Consider the following 21,261-nt stretch of genomic DNA (forward strand, 5'->3'; position numbering starts at 1 on the left):
TATACTTATTAATGATTCGGAAATATTCCTCTCCTGATAGGGTTGAGAGAAAGTAGGAGGAAACAACTTCGAAAACTTCGTGTCCGGCCTTGGTCTTTACCCTATGTAATTGCATCATTGATGGTATATCTATATTTCTCCACAGCGTGGGCAAACTCCTCTTCACTCGGCAGCGGCTAACAATTGTGAGGCCACTACAAGTTTACTGTTGAAATCTAAGGCTTTCCTTGATGTACAAGATAACGTAAGAATGTTGTGTAAATTTCTATATCGACAGTTAATCATTTAACCCGCACTGTAACATTTATTGGCATAGCCGCAATTTCCCATTGATAAGAATGCAACGCCCAATTTCTATATGTATACGACAGCATAACTATTCATCTCAACCGATTACAAATGTCAATGGTAGCACTTCCCTTCAAGAAAACATATCGTTATATAATTACTAATACAGCGAAGTTCATGCAAACGCCTTAACGTAACATCATGCGTACAATGAAGTGGCATGACCCTGCTTACTTTAGAAAACAGCATAAAATTGCGATATTGAATATTGCTGATTAGAACATATGTACTGCTTTTTGGAAAATATTGGATAAGTCTTGAGATATCTGGAATGTTCGAAATAGTATATACTTGTTTTGGACACTTGGTTTTTTCTCTTGCGTATGCTGCCGTTCATGGTTGTTGGTGGGCCAGCTATCTACGAGACAGTCTGTTGAAGTATAGAGCTTACATTTCGTGATCGCCTAAGTCACTTCAATTTACTTTATCTTGATATTAATATGCCCATAGATTTGGGGTAAGTCGAGGATTAGATAATATATTCTCTTAGGCAGTGGTGTTGCATTTCAGTATACCGTACTAGCATCGAGCTTTAAGGTGCCGATGGCTGAACTATAAGATGTCATAGCCTTGTGCGAGACGTTAATTGGGGAAATACTTTGTATGCTGTCTTTTCACTGCGTCAAGCCAAATTAGAGTTCGATAAAGCTTAAATGTCTGCTTTATTACTTTTGTTCAAAATTAAATATTCTTAACTGGTAGAAAACGATAATGTCACGCATATTAATATGTCACAGTCACTTTTGACATCACCACATAAAACAATTATTGGATCGAGTGAGTTACTATCAAGTCACTGCCCCAAGATAATCCCTTCACAACAAGTACCTGGTATTTCGATGACATTTTTACCACCAATTTAGACCCGTTAAATTGTACTCTGTTAATGTTACCTGTGCCCTATCAAATGTGAATTACTTTACGATTTGATAACTTATTATTCACGCAGAGTTAATAAATGTTCGCTAACGGTGCATTGTTTCCCGTATTTGCCAATTTGTATTTTTCACAAGGCGGCGAACTTGCCATTCTCAACCCATGGGATTAAATTATTGTCTGAATGTGTATGTACACATATCGACAGTGAAGAAATCTTTGATAATCAAAGTGTTGATTTGAACAAACAGTATTAGTCACCGTTCTCAACTTTCAATGTTGCATGGTTTTTGTGTACAACAGTGTCTTTATTTTTATTCAATGAACAGGTACTACTTTTTCCTATTTATTTAGTTTTATTACTATTTTTCATTTTATTTTTTTGTCATTTAAAAAATTGATTCGGAATACATCTTTTGTAAAGATCAGTTTCATATTTCGAATACGGATAATTGATTTAAAACTAGACTCGTACATTGAGGAAGTAGCTTTCCTTTGTGACTCATGTTGAATTATGATTTTTATTGCTATTGCTACGTGTTTATATATTAGTAGTGATATTTTGTAATTATTTCCTTTCCCTTTTAACTATTTGAAGTATGCATGATAATTCATAGTGTATGGGCATATAAATTGTGTTTTCGTTTTAATCAAACAGTAACTAAAGAGTATCATTTCGCTTCATTCAGAATGGACGCACTCCTCTTGACGTTGCCCATGACAGAAGAGTAAAATCATTGATTAAAGTAAGCTTATTTCGTGATTTACTTTACACCATTGATGATTCTCAAATTTCGTGAGTTCGTTGGATTTTAGGGAGACATTTTTTATTGATATTAAATGAATGAATTTGATAAGAAACATGTATTCCAGAACAATAAACAGCATAAAGCGCGGCTTTCGTTTAGGAGTAGTGTCGAGTCGAGTATTGGAGCGTTAAAGACAAAATAAATCTTCTTTTGATGTTTATGTAACAGTGAATAACATAGGGTAAGAATTAACGTCGCAGAACGGAGTGTCCGTGTATTTTCGTTGTGATTTGTCAGATAAATAATAGCTGCATTAACAAATAGTTACGGACTTACCTTCAGTTTGCACAAAGTTATTTGTTGATGTTGCAAATCTCTGCTTTAATAAGTCCCCCGATATTCGTCGTACGCTCTCTAATATAAAAACAATCCCCTTATTAAATATTTCAGTCAGCAAAGAAAAAAGCAGAGTTTAGTGTATTGATGCAAGAAGCAGGAATCAAAAGAAACAGAAGCAAGCTGAATGTTTGTGGATTTGGTGGTGTTGGAAAAACAACCCTTATGAGAGCATTACAAAGGGTAAGAGAGAGTCAGAGAGAGAGAGAGAGAGAGAGAGAGAGAGAGAGAGAGAGAGAGAGAGATCTGCCTGTGTGCTCAATGTTGGTACTATGTTTTGTCTATATAAGTGAAGTGTTACAATGTGTTTGTGTGAAACGGGCTTACACTCTCATCACAGTGATATATGTTTTTGCAGTCTAAAATTGCCTAAGTATTCTTTTTACCTCTACACGTCATTACTCTCTTCTGCCCTCCAATGTTTTGTATTTGATTTTTCTAACTCTTCTACTATAATAAATGTTACGAGCCATTGATACAATTAATGTTGTTTTTACATGAATATTTAAGGGCCACAGGTTCCCCGACGACCATATAACGTTGTTCGTATAACAAGTAAGAATCTGTTTCAAAATATATAACATTGATGAAAGAAGCTGGTTTAGTCTCCAAAGTAACCAGCAAAATTATCTTTAAATGTGGTTTCCAAACGGACGGAAATTTCTAACTTGGATTCAGTATGGTGTATATTTCAATGGTGTCATTGCTTGTCTACACGGATTAATTGTAAGGGCCTGTACTTTAGAAAATAAGCATCTTGCAAACATATAGTTTTTACTATTATTTGTGTCGCAAAGAGCATCTAATAAACCTTTCCAGCCTACAATACTATTTAACACAATGATTGAAAATTAGGTTCAGATTTTTCTAATCGATCTCTCTGTTTCTAACTAAACAGGGCTTCTTGGAAGCATACGTAACTCGTCGATCAGAGGAGAAAGCACCTCCTCCAGACAAAACCACGCATATACCAACGCCTGGTATTGACGTCAACATTGTCAATATACCAAAAGCCGGTAAATACAGAGTGTTGGACTTTGCTGGACAACCAGAATATTACGTCACTCATAATATGTTTTTGATGGCGGACGATTCAGTGTTCTTTGTTGTATTCAAGATAATTGATGTAATAGACGATTTTGATGGTACACTAACTGAAGAGGTGAGTTGATTAAAGTTTCACTGTCTACAAAATAATTTAAAAGCGTAGATCCAAATAGCCAAGCTTGACATTGTTACATTAGTGATATCTGCACCTAAATGATATACTCTAACATGTACCTTCATCATATCTTGAATGACAGTTGTTGACATGGCCGAGGTTCATCAAATCTAGAATATCAGACGACCACAAATCCGACAGTAGACCAATAGTGATTTTAGTGGCCAGTGGTGCTGATATGGTGGAAAAGCATCGAAGCAATCATGGTCAGTGAACTATACACATGTTGATGTCGATGTTTTATCTAGTTTGAGTTATTGAAATTTATCGAACAGTTTAAAGGTTTGAGAATTGAAAAGAATGATTATTATTGTTTTGACAATGCACCGGACCTGACTTCAAGTTTTTACAGTATGGAACCTTGGTATGAACATGATTCCCGGGATTTTGCAGTATTCTTGACACGATAAACAAACAATAACCAACGTCTCCAAATTTTCGGGAACATTTACGCAAGGGACTACAAAACATTTTTAAAGTGACTGAAGTAACAGCGAGACTAAATGAAACAGGTTGAGTAAACTTTCGAAATATTCGACAAGCCACGAACTGGTTATTTCACAAACACCGAAAAGAAACACGGGCGATCACTCTTCCATGCACTGTTTAACCAATATAGTTACATAAGAACGAAAGGGACTTGTTTTAGATAGGTTTAAAGATCTCCTACTGTTAATTTGTGTGTGTCAACTGATATGTGTAGTGAGTGCGCGCAAGAGATAGTCGATTGTGCGTGCAAGAACGAAGGGCGCAAGTGTACAGAATTGAGTATACAAAATTGCGTTATAAGTATTTAGCGCTTCTGGTCAGCTATCCATGCTTGAATTCTGTCTCCTAATTAATCCTCCTACCTCCAAAATACTGTAACGACCCTTAAAACATAACTTCCAAACCCCTTTCTGCTACTTTTCGCTTATGATTGACGTCACTAGCATAGTAATTTTTATAAATGTTGCCGTAATTCAATACCTCATGAGAATGAGGTAAGATTAAGAATCCGGTTTTGACCCTTTTAATGGCTGGTGGTGAGGAATATTAATATCAACAAAATTTGTGCCAATAAGGCAATTCTGGGGTATTTTGCTAAATACAGTAGATCGTAAATCATAGCCAGTCTCGCCTTGTATGCAATCGAAACGCTAGGAACATTTTTGTTCTGCTTGGTTAAATTACATAAAACTTTCTACTTTGTCATGGAAAAGTCGAATTTGACATAATAATCTTTCAACACATGCGTGAAGCTCAAATATCACGTACAAACAAGGCTGGGTTTCATGTAATACGTATATACGTCTTACATTTTATGGCCAGTATGTTATTCCGGCACACTCAGAATGTGTAATCAAATATACCATATAGAAACAGATAGCTTCTTCCATGAGTGCGTTTGTGTCGTATTCGTTCAAAGAATGCCAGGAAGTTGAGGATGATTATGTAAAATCACCAGCCATTTTAGATATCGGCATTTTTACAGAGTGGTCTTAACGTTTCATGTACTCATGTAATTATATATTAACATATTTTACAGTTTCAAATGTGACGAAGTAATTAGTGACAAAATAAAAGAACCCTTCTTCTACGTTTATCACCTTCTGTAGTGTTATCTTGAAAGACAAATAGCCGTTTCATACTTACCTTTGTAGCAATAAAGGTCGTTGAAGACATACGGACAAGGACTAAAGAGATATTCGGGAGATACTTGAACATAGTGGATGAAACATTTCTCTTAAATTGTCATGATTCCCGACATAAGGATATGGACAGACTTCGAAAATGTTTATCAGATTGCAAGGTAAATTTAAAAATTAACATAAACATTAATATACTACTGTAGAGATGATAAACGAAAAGTTAAAACAATGCTATTATAGGTAAATAAAAATAACATATTGATTCCAAGAACTTGTTACTGAACTTTGATGTGTAGTTTTTAAGTTTTACTTAGTATATAGCAAGTTGCTATACTTGACTGTTTCAGTGGTTTATGTAGCTATATCAAGTTGATTTCTACCATATCATTTGGAGATAAAAATATATACTTCAAAATCATTTTAAAACTTAATATTTAAAGAATCCGGCTTACTAAAATTGTTACAAAATGTTAACGTGAATAACTATCGAAAAATTAAGTCACAGTGAAGATTCATTTTACCAAGGTCTAACTATAGGAGTCGTACAATAATTAAAGGTCGTCTTCTGTACGAACCATACATTTTTTTATAATAATTTTACTGTTTCCTTTTTAATCATAGTTTTCATAAGCATAGGATATATTTCATAAACTATTAGTTAAGCTTAAAAAAGATAATACGTATCAATTTCGACTTTCATCATTGGAAGCGGGAAGAACAAATACCTAAACTGTGTGCGAAGATTGCAGACAATAAGAACAAATGGCAAATCAACGAGAAGTTCCCAATATGGTATTGGCCTACCTATATGGAACAAGTGAAGAAAATAGATCCCTTGGTTGAGGAAGATTTTCTGAGAATGGCTACATCTTATCTTGACAACATCGGAGAGGTAGATATTTCTCAAAAAAATCAAAATCCCTTTCATTCTGATGGCAGGCGTCTTCATATTTTATCATTCATTGTTTTGTAATTTATGTTACCATGTCTGAAACGTTCACTGCCAGTATAGTGAAACAAACATGACAACGGAATATCGACCTGTTTGGTATCTTGCCCTTGATTTCTATCCTATTTTTATCAGAGCTAATCTTGTGCTTTGCCAAACATTCACACTTACAGCCGACATCTGACAATTATTTTCTGTGTCAGATAACAGTCAAATGGGATGAATTATTTGTACCAATAGACGGAGCCGGCACTATACTGAACTCCGTACGTTAAGCAACAATCATGTGTATCAGTTTGATACTATATTGTTGTTCATGTCTTCTCGTTCAATATACCATAGATGTTTCATCTGTAATACTTCACTGAACTGTCTGTATATGAAATCGTAATTGCGAGGCAGATAACGTCTCATTTTAAATAAGTAAGTAGTAATGGAATTTTAAATAAACTTTTGATTTTCATTATGTATTTTCTGAATATCAATTTTTACTTACAGCTTCTCTTCATCAAAAATCCCAATGGCGATGATATCATAGTCCTCAATATTCAGTGGCTGTGCTCTAGGGTGTTTGGTCCGATGCTAGCTACGGAAATCTTCTTTCAATACAACAAGAAGTTACGGAAGAAACAGAAATTTTACAGTCGAAGTGACATCGATGAAGTATTCAGTGAATTTGCCGATACTGGATTACTTCTTACCCTTTTGAAGATTTTCGAGCTCATCTTTGAAGCTGACCATGGCCCGTCGGTATCTGTTGGCGACATACTGTACATCGCGCCTGCATTGTTAATCGAGAACATGCCAGAATCACAGTGGAGAAGGGATCCATTAAAAGAATCCTACTTCGGTCGAAGAATTCAGTGTAGAGATGAAACAGATAGCTTCTCACCTGGATTGTTTCCACGATTACAGGCAAGACTTTACAATCATTTCCGTGACCTAGGTAAGACTCCCAGTGGAATTTGGAAGAATGGTATTAAAGTTTGCCATGTGGTTGAGTGTTTGGTGTACATGACCAGGGGTTGGAGAGCCATTCACATCTGCGTCAGGGCAAAGGATGAAAAAAGCATCGGAGACTGTCACTACTTACTGAAAATGGTGTCTGAACAGATCATAGACGTCTTAGAAATCTGCTGCCCCGGTAGTGATGTCGAGAGTAGAGTTCTTAGTGCTCGTTCATTGAGACTTCATGTCGATCCGGAAAAAGCTAGCTTCTACCCGATGCAGAAGATTGTGGATGCAGACATGAAGGGTGTCAACGTCTACGACGACGACTGTAGTGAAGAAGAAGCAACCACCGAATTACTGTGTGCCGGATATGATACCACACTACTTCGTTGCCTCGGATACGAGTGTGACGTCAAGTGGATGATGCAAGACACGCTGAAGAAATTCACTATGATAATGGATGTAAAGAGAGATGTCACAGCTGACTACCGGGTAATGGCAGATATAATGGGTATACCATATATCGAAGTACAAGGATTGGAAGGACAATCGATGTCGAAGACCAAAGAAATTCTATCAAAGTGGTCCGAACAATGGGCAAAGCGAAGACGAGAAGGAGGATCGCCAACTGAGGGCTATAAAATATATGAGAGTACTTTCAGCAATTTGATTAAAATCCTGAATGATGAAAGTTGCCGTGTAGAGGTTGCACGGAATGACATCGTTGATATGTTTCAGCATCTTCATGTGTCAACAGGGGAACACAGCATCACAGAAAGGGTGTGTCGTGATTAAATGAAGAGGATATTGCACAGGGCTAAACATACGAATAATCAATTACACATATCGCAAACCGACGATGCAATAAAACATAGGCCCTGCAAGAGTAGAAGCAGTGACCAGAGTATACCAATATAATAATATAGAGAGACAAACATTCATCACTTTTCAGCATGTCCCAGACCATTCCAGACAAACTGTGTAACCATAAACAACAAAGCGTTTTATATGTATCAAACATACTTGCTCGTGATGATTTAAATCAGATGATTTTCAAATTTTATGGAAGTAAAGATTCTGTTGTAAATTGAAACCACTGTCTCATAATTGGAAGTTTTTATATGGTGATCTTTAGCATGATTGAAAAAATATCTCGCAGACCAATTTTTCGTAGTTGCCTTGTAAAGCTAATGAGGATGTCTTTAGCCTTTGGTTTTTGGTGCTGTTAGTTGTATGTGAGATAGGTTTTATGTCCATTGAAATTTCAATCTAGTGTTTAGAGCTTGTTATATTTTCTTAGATTAGTGTTATGTTCAATAACACTTCTGTCTTTAGCATGGAAAAAGGTTTGTTATTGAAAATATTGAAAATCGTGAGATATCCTGACCACATCGCTTTCTGTTTTAAATGAACTTACTTCAACCAACAGTGAACGCTCTGACATGGTCGATTACCTGACGAGTTGCTTAGAAATTATAAATGTGCTCAAAATTTAAAAACCAAAATCATTCCTTGAAGTTCATATAACAACTTCAATGCCGTATTCGTAATTTCGGAAAGTGATGTTATATTTTTATGATTGTTTGTGTTTTTCTTAGATTTTGCCTAATATTTATATATTTTCAGAAATTTTAAGATTACGTTACTAAGATTGGGATTTTAAACTACATACCAAAGTGACAGACAATGAATAAAGATATATTAAATCAATGACGAAAGCCTTTCTAACTGCTATTGACGTCATTTGCTACATTCAATTCCAATCATCGTCAGTTCTTCAATTGAATTTCAGGAAATGCAAAGAGTAATGCATATGTATCAATATATTCGACTCTGTGATAAGTTAATATTTGTCGGTTTGTTGTCACTATTGCAAGAATATTGATGTTGTATTCATATTAGTGACACGTCTGAGCTTATGATTACTTCTCAAGATATAGTTGTCTAGTTGTAAAAGCAATGTATTTTCACTTTAACATGGAACATTCATTTCTGGTCCACTGTAATGAAAATTACCTGCTACATAATCAAACAAACATGAACATCAGGTATCGTTTTTCCCTTATGGGCCCTTGTTTGAAAATGTGCAATCTTTTACTGGTATCGATATTGTTCTATGATATTTCCGTAGGGTCACCCTTTACACAAATTTACAAATCTTTTTTCATGATCCATCACACCACGAGTCATGGTTATGGCAATTTTACTAGTAATGCCGAGAAAAAAAAAACATTTGAAGTGTCGACGGACATATTTACCGAAAAATCAGCAATTTTAAAATTTGCTAGCAGGTTAACAGTTCGAAATAACGGTGACTGGGAATATCTGAAAGTGCCATACACGCACGTACGTGCACGCAATATTTGAACGAGTAAAGATGCAGTCTTTGACGGACACGATTGACGGTAGAGTGAAACTTCTCGAAGTTTGGCATAGCCGAGAATAATTGGATGAGGTATGTTACAAAACATTTCAACTGACTAACGTCGGTGAAAGAAAACGTTTGTGTTCCCTCTGGCCTGAAAGTGATGCACATTTTTTGTTTTATTCCAGCTGACATTACACTGTTTTTTATAGGTATTTCAAGCATGAACGATCTAATTATAGTAAAGATAATTTATGTAATAAAATAATTAAGAAGCTAGATCGATGTCGTCTATTAGGTAAGATATAAGTGTATAGGCAACGGGTCTCCACAAATTTGACAAATGCAATTCAAATAAATGGAAAGCTTGACTATGTCCACGGGATGAACGCTGTGACTTTCACAAAATTACTCAGTATATCCCTGATTGGTTCATCATCTCTTGACAAATCGAATTCAGTTTCAAATGCTGAACAATCAAGCCCAAAGCACGTATTCATTCAAGTCATTCTAATCGAAATTAAGGATGACTATCACGCCTGTAGGTGTACAGTGATGCGATAGATACAAACCTTAACTAAGTTTGAATGCAAAGTAGAAGAACCTGAATCCGATATTATGCAGGCCATGATTTGCTGCTGATGAAACGGAAACGGATACGGATAGACGTGTTGTATACAGATAATGCGTCGACAAACCGACATATTAATTGAGTAAAGAAATCGCGATATGGAAAAAAAGGCAGAGAGAGAGCGAGAGAGCGAGAGAGAGAGAGAGGAGAGAGAGAGAGAGAGAGAGAGAGAGATGCGTTCACAGGTAACCACCAAAGGAATGTGATATCTAGAGCAAAACCTGAATTTAAAATTATCATACATTTTTTCAGATGAAATCAATTATTTAAAATTAATTTTCAAGTGATAACATGCGGTATAACTTTCGGGTCTGAGCGCTAAAGAGCACATAATCTGACGAACTTACCATATTTAAACTTTACACTCCTTACGCAAACCAATACATCTACCCATACTGGTCATTGCACACAACGTTTAGACGATGTAATTATATACAAGACAACGAATTTTCGTGGATTTACAATGGACGCAAGGGTTCCAAATGACAAATGCTGTGCACGTAGTCTCTACGCTCATTTAACTTCAGCGTCCATGATTGTTCATCTGATAGGCTTTAGATATTTTAAATGCAGGAAACGATAAATTGAAGAAGATGAATCAAAGCAGTTTTGTTTCCCTTGCTCTGATCAATGACATTATTCTCAAATAATCAGAATCGTTATATGTACCAAACAGGTATGGGGAAAACAATATGCCTTACTTAAGTGTGTTTGCTAGCTTGGTGTAACTTTCGATATAATAACGATAACTTCAATAACATGACAAAAATAAGAACTAAAATCATCTTGTTGTTGGCTATGATAGTGAAGTATGCAATGTGCCCCTTTATGAACTATTAGCATGCTATACGATAGCCGTTAATCCGACAAAAGTATTTACGTCAATGCAGGAATCCTCTGCAATGCCAAAAGTTCAGCAAGGGGCGCCCCTGCATTCTGCAACATAATTAACACTGAATCATCATGACTGACAGAGTGAAGAGACATGGGACGAGAGAAGAGAGGGGGCTTGTACACGAAACAAAGTTTTTTAAAACTATTCTTTATCATCTTTAATAGGCCACTTACGATCCCCTGTGAATCGACCAGTGTGTTTGAAGAGGTATACCATGCCTTGCTTTACGTTTGTACCGTTCAGTTTATAGCAAGCGTCGATTTAGTATCTCCGAAGCAGAGACTCACGTCTATGCGAAAGGCATGGAAATCAGGTGTGGAATATCAACTTATGCTGATTGACTTTTCTTGTCAGTAGGAAGGTGTAGATACATCGTGATCGGTGATTAACTCATGGAAATGAATTCTGTCAATGCACAGGGAACCTAATCACAAAAGATTCCTGGCATCAGGTGATTTCATTTTCTTGATTTCTTTTCCCTCGAAGTTATAAAAGGGATTGGACAACCATCCAGGATACCGCCGGACACGTGACTAGTTCTTTTTGAAAGTACGTTGATACATCGACTGTCACCTTGGCAGTTACGTTATCGCCTATGTACATAGGCGATAATGTGACTGCCCCTGACAGTACCGAAACAATTTTTTTTCAGACAAGCTTTATCTCTAATTCTCACTTTTTGATATCACACAACTGGAAAATATTTATTTTTTGCAGCCCGGCTGAAAATATCAATAACTACACTGATAAGTTTCATACTTTAGCACTAGAGCTCTAAAACTATGCAAGGTTTTGACAATTATATTGCATTATCAATCGACTCAGCGACACATACGGTACACCAAATAACAGCTCTTATGTACTATTTACAACGCTTACAGGCAAGCCTTGCCACTTCGATGCCTGGTATGCATGTTTACACACACTGAACGTTTTCACATCATTTACAGGAAAGAACCTAATGACCAAGTACAAGGGAATAATAAATATCATGTTTCTGACACTTAATAGTGTGCCTGACTTTAATTTGGATGGTGTGAGAGTCAATAGCCATCTGGTCGTAAAGACATTAATTTGCACCCCAGACAGGTGATAGTAATCTGTCTCAAGGCTTACATGTCAGATATCTTTCGGTGTCGGTTTTCTGTTGTTTATCGTACAAACAATCCAGTCATTAGGTTCCTTCCTGTTAATGATATGAAAACGTTTAGTGTGTGTAAAAAAACATGCATACCAGACATCGAAGTGGCAAGGCTTGCCTGTAAGCGTTGTACTAACAAAATGACGCATTGATCGAGCCTTGATAGTACAATATCGAATGATCGAGGCTTTAACGACGATCTTTCGACAACTGCACTTAGACTAGCTATGTTAAGCATTATGCAATCATGTTGCTTCATTGAAAGTTAATCAGAGTTAAACTCAGTCACTCTTCAGCTGTTTTGAAATGTTTGATTTTCACTTCCAACAACCTGTATTTAATTAATCTGTCACGTTAAGCGGAATTCAATTCACGTAATTTCCTGATCGACTCGTTTTCCCGATAAAAAATTTCGATTTAATTGGAAGAGGGGAAAGGGCGTTTGATTTGAAACGTCGAGTTAGAGTCTCGTTTTTTTTGTGCGCGTGTTTTTTATTCATAGTTCTCAGGACGTCATTTGTAGTAGATTAAACTATTAACGGTCCTAACTGTCAGCAAATAGAGAAATATAAATTGAGGGCGTTATTTGGAGTAGATAAGAGTAGTTTCAGAGTTATCGATGTGTTTCATGAAGTGACAGATTTGCATAGTGTCATCTTTTGTCGTCTATATACCGAAGGCATCAAGGCACATTGAAAAGATAATTTTCATTAAACAGCAGTTATTATTTTAAACAAATAATGCTTATTTCATCATCTGTTGTTAATAAATTGTGAACAAGAACCAATTTAATGCAATTTTTCTTGTCGATCAGACTTTGACCAGAAGTGAGAAAATAAAAAGTAAAACTATACAAATATTACGGATGTTTGCTCCATTATGCAAACTGGAAGTAACGTGACAAAGTGTTTAACAAACTTTGACATTTATAACAACAATGGAAGACAAGATCTACTTTTTGAATGTTGGATGGCCCTACTGACACAGTGTCTGTGTCGAAAGAGATGCAGTGTACAATTGTCAAGGGGGATCATTTATCTCGTTTACTCGTCTTGGCTTACTGAGGGGTACCTGGGATTTTCAAAGTACAGACTACACTAGACGGCTCGAGTTCGCTAGTACTACATAGACATTATTTCTGGATAGACAAGCTTGACAGTTTCCATCGCCCAAGATACGCTTCTCCCATAGTCTACATGTCTTGGGTCCGCTGTGTTCCTCTCTCAAAAACAACTACATTAATTCGTTGTATTGTGTTAGAATGGGATTTTAAACGTTATCTTTAAGGCGTGGCTTTGATCATACGACAGACAAATATTTAAGATAAAATGATACATCTAATCATAAACATCAATACAGGTCTTGATCTTAAATTGACATGTTACCATTAATATGCAAATGTCACTACACGTTGTTGCAAAACCATCACGTGAAATTCACTACCTTCATGATTCTTTATATAATCAAATATATTCTCTTTTCGTCCTGTCTTCCGTAAACATGCTCGTAAAACGTAATTATGCATATCAACTTATAATTGAGATCTTCTTGTTTTAATTGATAATGTTACTGGTATCGATGACCACTAGGTTCATTAACCTTAGAAGTTCATTTCAGTAATTGCTGCCATAGGGCCATGAATTGCTGTTCTCTTCACATCATACGATCAATATTTTAGCAATAAAGCACACCAGGAGACGGTATACCACGAGATTTTGACCAGTTCACGACATATATGCACGAGCGATAGCGAGTGCACATATTTCGTGAACTGGTCAAATTCGGAATCGACTCACTTCATGCCTGCAATGGAAAAAGTTGCCGTAAAAGGGGTGATGACGACAGCTCACGATATAGGTCTTGTGGCAGCCATCGACTATGTAGCATGGTGCGGAAAACAAGCGTTTTCAGCATGAAGTGAATAAAACGTCAATTCTGACGGAAAATGAGTAGAGCATTGCCATATTTGAAGCGATAGTAGGCTTTTGACCAAAGCTTACAGCAAAAAGTTCAAGTAGGTTTAGCTGTGGAAACACAGCTATATGTAACGGTTACGGGGTAGCGTGCGTCTATGCGGGTTATCAAAAGGTCAAACCCGCTACGCTCAGAATCGACGTTTTATTCACTTCACGCTGACAGGGAAATGTTTTAGAGACCAGCCCAATTAGCAATTTAGCTCTACAACATCTATAATTGCAACGTGGAGATATTAGCCGTACCAGTCTGTTCATCTCCAAGAATTGTTCATGTCTCTAGAGACTTTTATTTATGCCGAATTACCATGTCAGAAATATATTTGTAAGCAGATTAGGGAAAACTTGAAGTAAGTACGGCATCTTAACCGTTCAGTGGACATTTTTGCACTATAATTAAAACACTTCAAAGGTATGTATATCGGCTGCTTCTATATTTTCATCACTGCCTTACCTAAGTAGAACTAAACTTGTGAAAACGACCTACATTACAAACCTTTGACTTTCTCGTGAGTATCGTGCACTTTGTATCCGAAACTTACATGGCATACAACCATGGCCTCATGTGTGATTACTGAATGAGAGAATTCGATGTACTATAGTTATCTTCACCATTTCTCTGGCTGCTAGCACTGCAGATTTTTCTGGTTTGCTGGCAAGCTAAATTCAAGCCAAAAATAAACGGCTTGTTTGTCAGTAAACGGATTGTTTCGAGTTATGAATTTTGGCTTATGTTTGCCTTCCTGGCATACCAAGTCTGGTTTCTGTGCATGCCAGTTTGATTTTAAATACTGGCTTATGGGCAAGCCAAGCTAAACATTTAATGGCTTGTATGCAAGCTACCTCTAAACATGATACGGCATATATACATGCCAAGCCAAGATCACTTAAGCTTGCCAGTAAGCCAGTTTTTACTACTTTTTACTTACTTTTTATTTGCCAAAACGTACAGGCAGGATACCCTTCGGACGATTCACACTTTCGTTCACATAACTCTCGGTATTATTTGTTCGCGTGTACAATAACAACAGCCAAGATGTCATACACTACCTAAAAACATCCAGGCGTCCGTTGTCATCGTTTATTCTGAAGACTTCTTCTATCCCACTACTTTTACTCACACCAATGATAATGACAGTGAGAAGAGTCGCAACGATAACAAAGAACTGGAAGACGTCAGTCCATATCACGCCTTTTATCCCACCCTGTTAAAACAAAAATGTATAATGAACTTGTCACATGTACCGCCTTTTGCAACATCTTTGAATGGTAACTCATCTTGTTTCGCTTGAAGCCAGAAGTGATGCTTGCTGGGAAGTTTTGCAAGATCCTTAATAGTGATAATAATCTCTACGGATGTAACATAACGATTTAAATCGCATTTCTCGGAGTTAAGAAAACTGCCAAATGAATTTTTAGATGCTATCAGGGTTTCTTTGCTTAACATCTTCAAATTGTGCCGTTCGATAAAGACCTGACGCTGTTAACATTTTAAATTGTCCACAATAGTTTTGTACTGAGCCTCGTATATCATGATAAACTTTAGGATAAATGTAACAAACTTGCGAGTACAACGAACAACAAAATTTGACCTCTTTGTTTAATTGACTCGGTATGGCGATTGGCATTAGAATCATACTCAAGTTTAAACTCACGATAGCAGTGTAGAAAGTGCCGAGAATCCCAGTGATGAGTAAGGTTTTCAAAAACTCAAAATCGACGACTGTAAGATAACAAGAGCAATTAAAATCTAAGACTACTTCACGTGAAAACATGTCATCTTTGCAACAGCATTAATTAAATGCAGCGAGTGTTCTGCAGTTTTATTTTGCAAATTGTAAGAAAAAGTCCTTGGCTGTTCTGAATCAGGATTCGGGATTAAGGGGAACTTCAGACCACAGTACGCGTAGATGGAGTAAATATATAGATCAGGCGACACAGGAATTAACGTTTTGCTCGAAACTTTATTTCCCCAGGTCAGCCTGATGGCTGCCTGGGGCAACTTGCCAACGCTAGTTTCACAATGATTAATACGTAGTATGCATGAGATATGTCACAACACCATTGTTTTAAATCCAAGCTGTGAAAATATGAAAAGCGATACTTAACAGCTACAGTTCTGATAAAAGTTCGACTACTTTGTCTTTCTATTGTCCAACCTTGCGTGGGACATTTCATGCATAATCATAGGAATTCACGAGACACGCGGGTGCCTGGAATGGCGCTGCCATTGAATTTAAACAAAAGAGACTTTAAAATGTAATTTGCCGCGAATTTTGAAGAATTACACCTCCGGTATATCGTGGGAATTCAAGCCCGAGTGGCGAAATGTTGAAATTTGGCGAATCACTAGAATGAAGATTTACAGTAACCGGTACAAATTATAGAAACATGACAATGTGCTAAAATATTCGTAACATGCTCGTATAAAAGCGCGAAGTTACTTTAGGGCGATAGGTCATTACACATGCTCAGATAAATACTTTCTGCTAACAGAAAAGGACAGACAAAAATCTTGAATTTCTTTCCGAAAAATGTCACTGCATAAAAGGTAAAGTTCATGCTCATTTACACGATACATCAACGATAAGAATCACATTTTTTTTTAATAAAAATACAGATAAATGCCGACACAATAAATTGATTCCATAGTAGATCACCAGGACTGACATGTAAGTATAGACTTTATATCTCAAACTATCGAGCTTATTATAAAACACGTTCAACGCTTTCCCGTCATACTCTATCAGGCAACCAACCACACACATCTTTACATCTTGCTCTGGATAATAACTACATGTTAATCTCGAACATCGGTAATATATTTGTATCACGCATAAAATGGCTGCACAGGTACGTAAGTTTGAATCTGTTAATAGAATATCTGTCAACAAATATCGGCAATAATGTCTTTATTCACATCTCAAAGAACAAATGATCAGGGGAAACTGTTTTGCTAAAGTCACTTGGAAGTGTTTAGCTGAATAGGAAACATACAGATACCAATACCGGTGCTGCACAAAAAGTATAAACTTTTAGTGTCATCTATCTCTTTAAAAGTACCTCTTTGGTCAGTTTCACTAACCTAGGTGAAGCGTCGACCCCAAAAAGTGTCTGAATGGGAGCATAAACGGGCATTCGTTTAACGTGAAAGTGGTAGTGACATAAATGATATATAGTAAATAAAGAAATATTTAAAAAGACGATAAGCAATGCATGCAAACATCGATTAAAAAATAGTACCTGCTTCTATTGCCAGTGCCGGTCCTATCAGACATGCTGCTATGTAGAAGAGTGACTGGAACATGAATATCATGGCGACAGTGATTCGGAGGGCAAAATTGAAACGTAATTCCATATACTGAAAAGAAAAATATTTAAAAAAATTGTCACTTCATATCCAATGACCTTAATCAAGAATCTGGTTCATATGAACAATTAAGAATTTATAGACCTCGTTAGGGTTAAAGGTTATTAAAACAGGTCCAAATAACAGTGTCATAAATAAATAATTTGCCAGGTCCAAGAAACGAATATATAATGACAATAACAAAAGGGTCATCTTGAACCACTGTTTAATGGTGGTACTCGGTGTCCCAAATGGGCAAGTGTACCCTGCTAGAATACTACACCCGTCAAGATTGACCAAAAGCGACAAATATAGTATAAACTAGAAAAGAGCAGCCAAATTACTATTGTAAATTGAAGCAATGAATAGTGTCACTCATAATTTGATAAACAGACATGTCATAGTTTGATATCACATCTTCGTATCTATCATAGAACTTCTTAAACGATCTAAGGAAACTACTTTCTGAGAATCTCCGTCTCACTAGCTCACTGATAGGTAGATAGATAGATAGATAGATAGATAGACAGACAGACAGATAGATAGATAGATAGATAGATAGATAGATAGATAGATAGGTAGATAGATAGATAGATAGATAGATAGATAGATAGATAGATAGATAGATAGGTAGATAGATAGATAGATAGATAGATAGATATTAGGTAGATAAATAGATAGATAGATGGATAGATAGATAAATAATTAGATGGATGGATGGATAGATAGATTAGACAGATACAGACAAACAGTCAGACAAAAGATACAGACATACATATACAACACACATTCATACGGCTGTTGGTTTATTTACTGCACAATACCTTACACGTCACATGTTAAGATTTGTACGACTTAAATTCCAGATTACCTCGTAGGCACTTGCTAGTGCCAGGTCGTGGAACACGGGAACAAATATGAAGGCCAACAGTGGTAAAAACCAAAGCGCTGCAATGAGTTGTGAAGTAATACCGGCTCCATACACAAAAACTTCAGCTGGTGTACCCATTAAAGACAAAGGCGATGTGAATGATACCAGAATCGACATCGCAACCGGTAAAAAATGCATCTTTCTGTCAGCCAAAAGGTATCTGTAAATGATAATGTAGAATGTAGAAGGATCTTGCGTCGCTCAAGTACAAATATTGCGCACCAATGAGATTGCTCGATACAGCTGACCAATGATTGCTATTGATTGAACGGCACATACAAGACTCTTTCTGTGAGCAAAGCGCGACCAGTGACGGAAATGTAGCAGGAACCACAGAGAAATTTACCAGACTTGAATCGCCATTCTAACGCCGCGTCAGAACCGTTTCAAAGTATACTTGAACTTGCAACAACTACTAATTACCCACTTTAGAACTGATACGCAGGACAAGTAGAGAACAGATGAGGCGCACATACAAGACATAGACCATGATTGCTATGTAGTACATCTATATATGCATTGGTGTTTTTAATAATGGCAGCCAATCTCCCCTAGCAGGAAACCACTTGTAATGTTTGCAACTTGGAGTTAACTGTAATACGTACTGGCAGTCTAAACGGCGATTAAGTTGATTAAGTTGTTCGTTTATTATTGGGTAGGTGAAAATATTCTGTAAGGCATCATACATAGTTCAAAAACATGCATTCCAGGACACTTGAAATGTGATCCATGAGCGATATAGAGAAAACAACTATTACAATTGTGCGACTTGGGTCTCTTACCTTGATGAGGAGTGTTGACCGCCTTTTGCAAATCCATGATATATAGCGGTAATCGCAGATATTACCAGCATTCCACTGAACAGAATGTAATCAACGACACCAACAGGTGTCGGGTCGTTCGAGTTAGTGGACATCGCTATATGAGATTAACTGTAAAATATAATTGGGAGCAGCGTTACAAAGAACAATGTTCTTGTAGTGGACTGAAAGTTCCTAGGCTGCGTTCACAAATAATGGTTGAGGGCTGGAGGAATCGCGATTTTCAAGTCACTCATCTATATGATCAAAATTTTCAAGTTCCCCAAAATTATCACATAGCCACATATTTATCAGGGGAGTACACACAGAAAAAATAAACAAGTTTGCTCAGTTTTGCTTGTAGATGTTCGACAATATCTGTTATCGGCAGTTTGTAGAGCCATATTCCTGTTGCAAGTTCTTAAATTGATTCATTTTTAAAGGCATCAGTGTACTTTTTGGATTTATCGGTTTTAGCCGACTTGGGTTAATCCAACTCTGGCCAGGTCAATGGCATCAGCTGAAGAGCACACAAAATGACGATCATGAGAGAGTATGCAAATTGTGAATTCCTGGCTTTTTTGCCAAATTGTGAAAAACTGAGCACAGTGACCTACCGAATTTTTTTTTCAAAAGTACCAGACAAATGTGACTTAGATGCAACATATAAAGTTTTACAAAATTGACGATACTGGAAGGTTAAATATTCAATCAAATAAACGTTTCAATCTCTGAAATTTTGGGTGTAATAGTGGAAAATTTGGTAAAAGATTATGCCACTTAGTCACACATTTTAAATTAGAGTCTTCACTGTTCAAAGTTTTTCTTTTGTGTTCTTGTACGATGAGAATGAGAAAATTTCATTCATTGCATGAACTTGAAATGAATGGTTTTATACATTGATTTTGAGTTATTTTTGTGAAAAACTGACATTTCATCGTACATTTGTAGAAAATCAAGCATGGTGACCCCATCTTTTCTCTTTAATATTTGATTATTCTGATATGCCAGAATTTAAAAATTCCTGATAACTGTTAAGTCTACAGGTCTTGTATACAAGTATGTTTCACAGTCATGAGCGTAATTTGACCCAAACTCTTCTTCAAGTACATCAGATTTTTAATATCTATCACTGTCACTGCAGGTATGCAGTGACAGTGACACTGCCCGTAGTCAGTAGCAGGCCAGTAGCTGTATTAACTTTGATAATTTTGACAATCAGTGTTTTTATTCAGTTTATACAACTGCGTTCTTGTTCTACTCTCTACAGCATGCTGAAGTGTCTAGTATTTAGCTTGCCAACATAGCCTGTGTATGTGCACCGTGCATTTGTATCATTGACAAATGACTTTCAGTCGTGTGATAACTGATAATAATCTAGCAGGGTACATTAGGATTTGCAAGGTCTTAACTATTGCTGTATCTTTGTAAATTTTACAAATAAATATATTGGTATTAAAGTTTTCAACGTTTGGGGGGTCAGTCAATATTTCTGAGTTGGAGAGGGGTTACTCAAATTCATCATCGTTAGCAGGTGGGGGTTACTAGAAATTTCAGTTTCCGATGAAATTCCTCCGACTACCCAGACCGTAAATAATGACGGCTCCCTAAAGTGTGACGAAAGTGCTATAATGTCAATTGAAAGCTTCTTGTGACTGGCAATTGCAAAAAATATGCCTACTGTAAACTGATGCATTTTCCGGTTCATCTTACTTTTCTTTGGAAAGAGTTATTTCGGAGTAAAGAAGCCCCTTAAATAACAGGACACAATGCAACCATCACCACAATAGGTTAAACATTTCACTTACGAGTAGGAAATACGTATCATGGATTACAATGGCGAGCTTTTCAAAGGCGTTTATTTTCTGCACCTAACAGAATTTGAAGTTTTCAGTCAAGAGTTACTAAAGACAATGTTTATATTCTGTTTCTCTAATATGGTCATTATTGAATCTTCATTCAACTGACTTTTATTCTCAATGACTCATTTTACGAAACACAGGTATCGAGCTACGCCCCTTCAATCTCTTAATATGACTAACAAACACAAGATG

At 36.5% G+C, this 21,261-nt stretch overlaps 2 protein-coding genes across 2 annotated transcripts; one reads left to right on the plus strand and one right to left on the minus strand.

Annotated features, from left to right (window-relative positions):
• Positions 1 to 1,919: 1,919 nt before the first annotated feature.
• LOC139150700 (death-associated protein kinase 1-like) lies at positions 1,920 to 8,215 on the plus strand. Its single transcript, XM_070723120.1, has 7 exons — positions 1,920 to 1,970; positions 2,424 to 2,552; positions 3,268 to 3,531; positions 3,674 to 3,797; positions 5,235 to 5,383; positions 5,932 to 6,114; positions 6,670 to 8,215. The coding sequence occupies exons 2-7, from the start codon at positions 2,457 to 2,459 to the stop codon at positions 7,915 to 7,917; spliced, it is 2,064 nt and encodes a 687-aa protein (XP_070579221.1). The 5' UTR covers positions 1,920 to 1,970; positions 2,424 to 2,456; the 3' UTR covers positions 7,918 to 8,215.
• Positions 8,216 to 15,173: 6,958 nt separating this feature from the next.
• On the minus strand, positions 15,174 to 19,323 carry LOC139148834 (sodium-dependent multivitamin transporter-like). Its single transcript, XM_070720264.1, has 5 exons — positions 19,190 to 19,323; positions 18,348 to 18,567; positions 17,371 to 17,488; positions 15,783 to 15,850; positions 15,174 to 15,332 (listed from the first exon to the last, which is right to left on the minus strand). The coding sequence occupies exons 1-5, from the start codon at positions 19,321 to 19,323 to the stop codon at positions 15,174 to 15,176; spliced, it is 699 nt and encodes a 232-aa protein (XP_070576365.1).
• Between the last annotated feature and the right edge of the window lie 1,938 nt (positions 19,324 to 21,261).

This window comes from Ptychodera flava, chromosome 14, assembly GCF_041260155.1.
Source record: "Ptychodera flava strain L36383 chromosome 14, AS_Pfla_20210202, whole genome shotgun sequence".
Lineage (NCBI taxonomy): Eukaryota > Metazoa > Hemichordata > Enteropneusta > Ptychoderidae > Ptychodera > Ptychodera flava.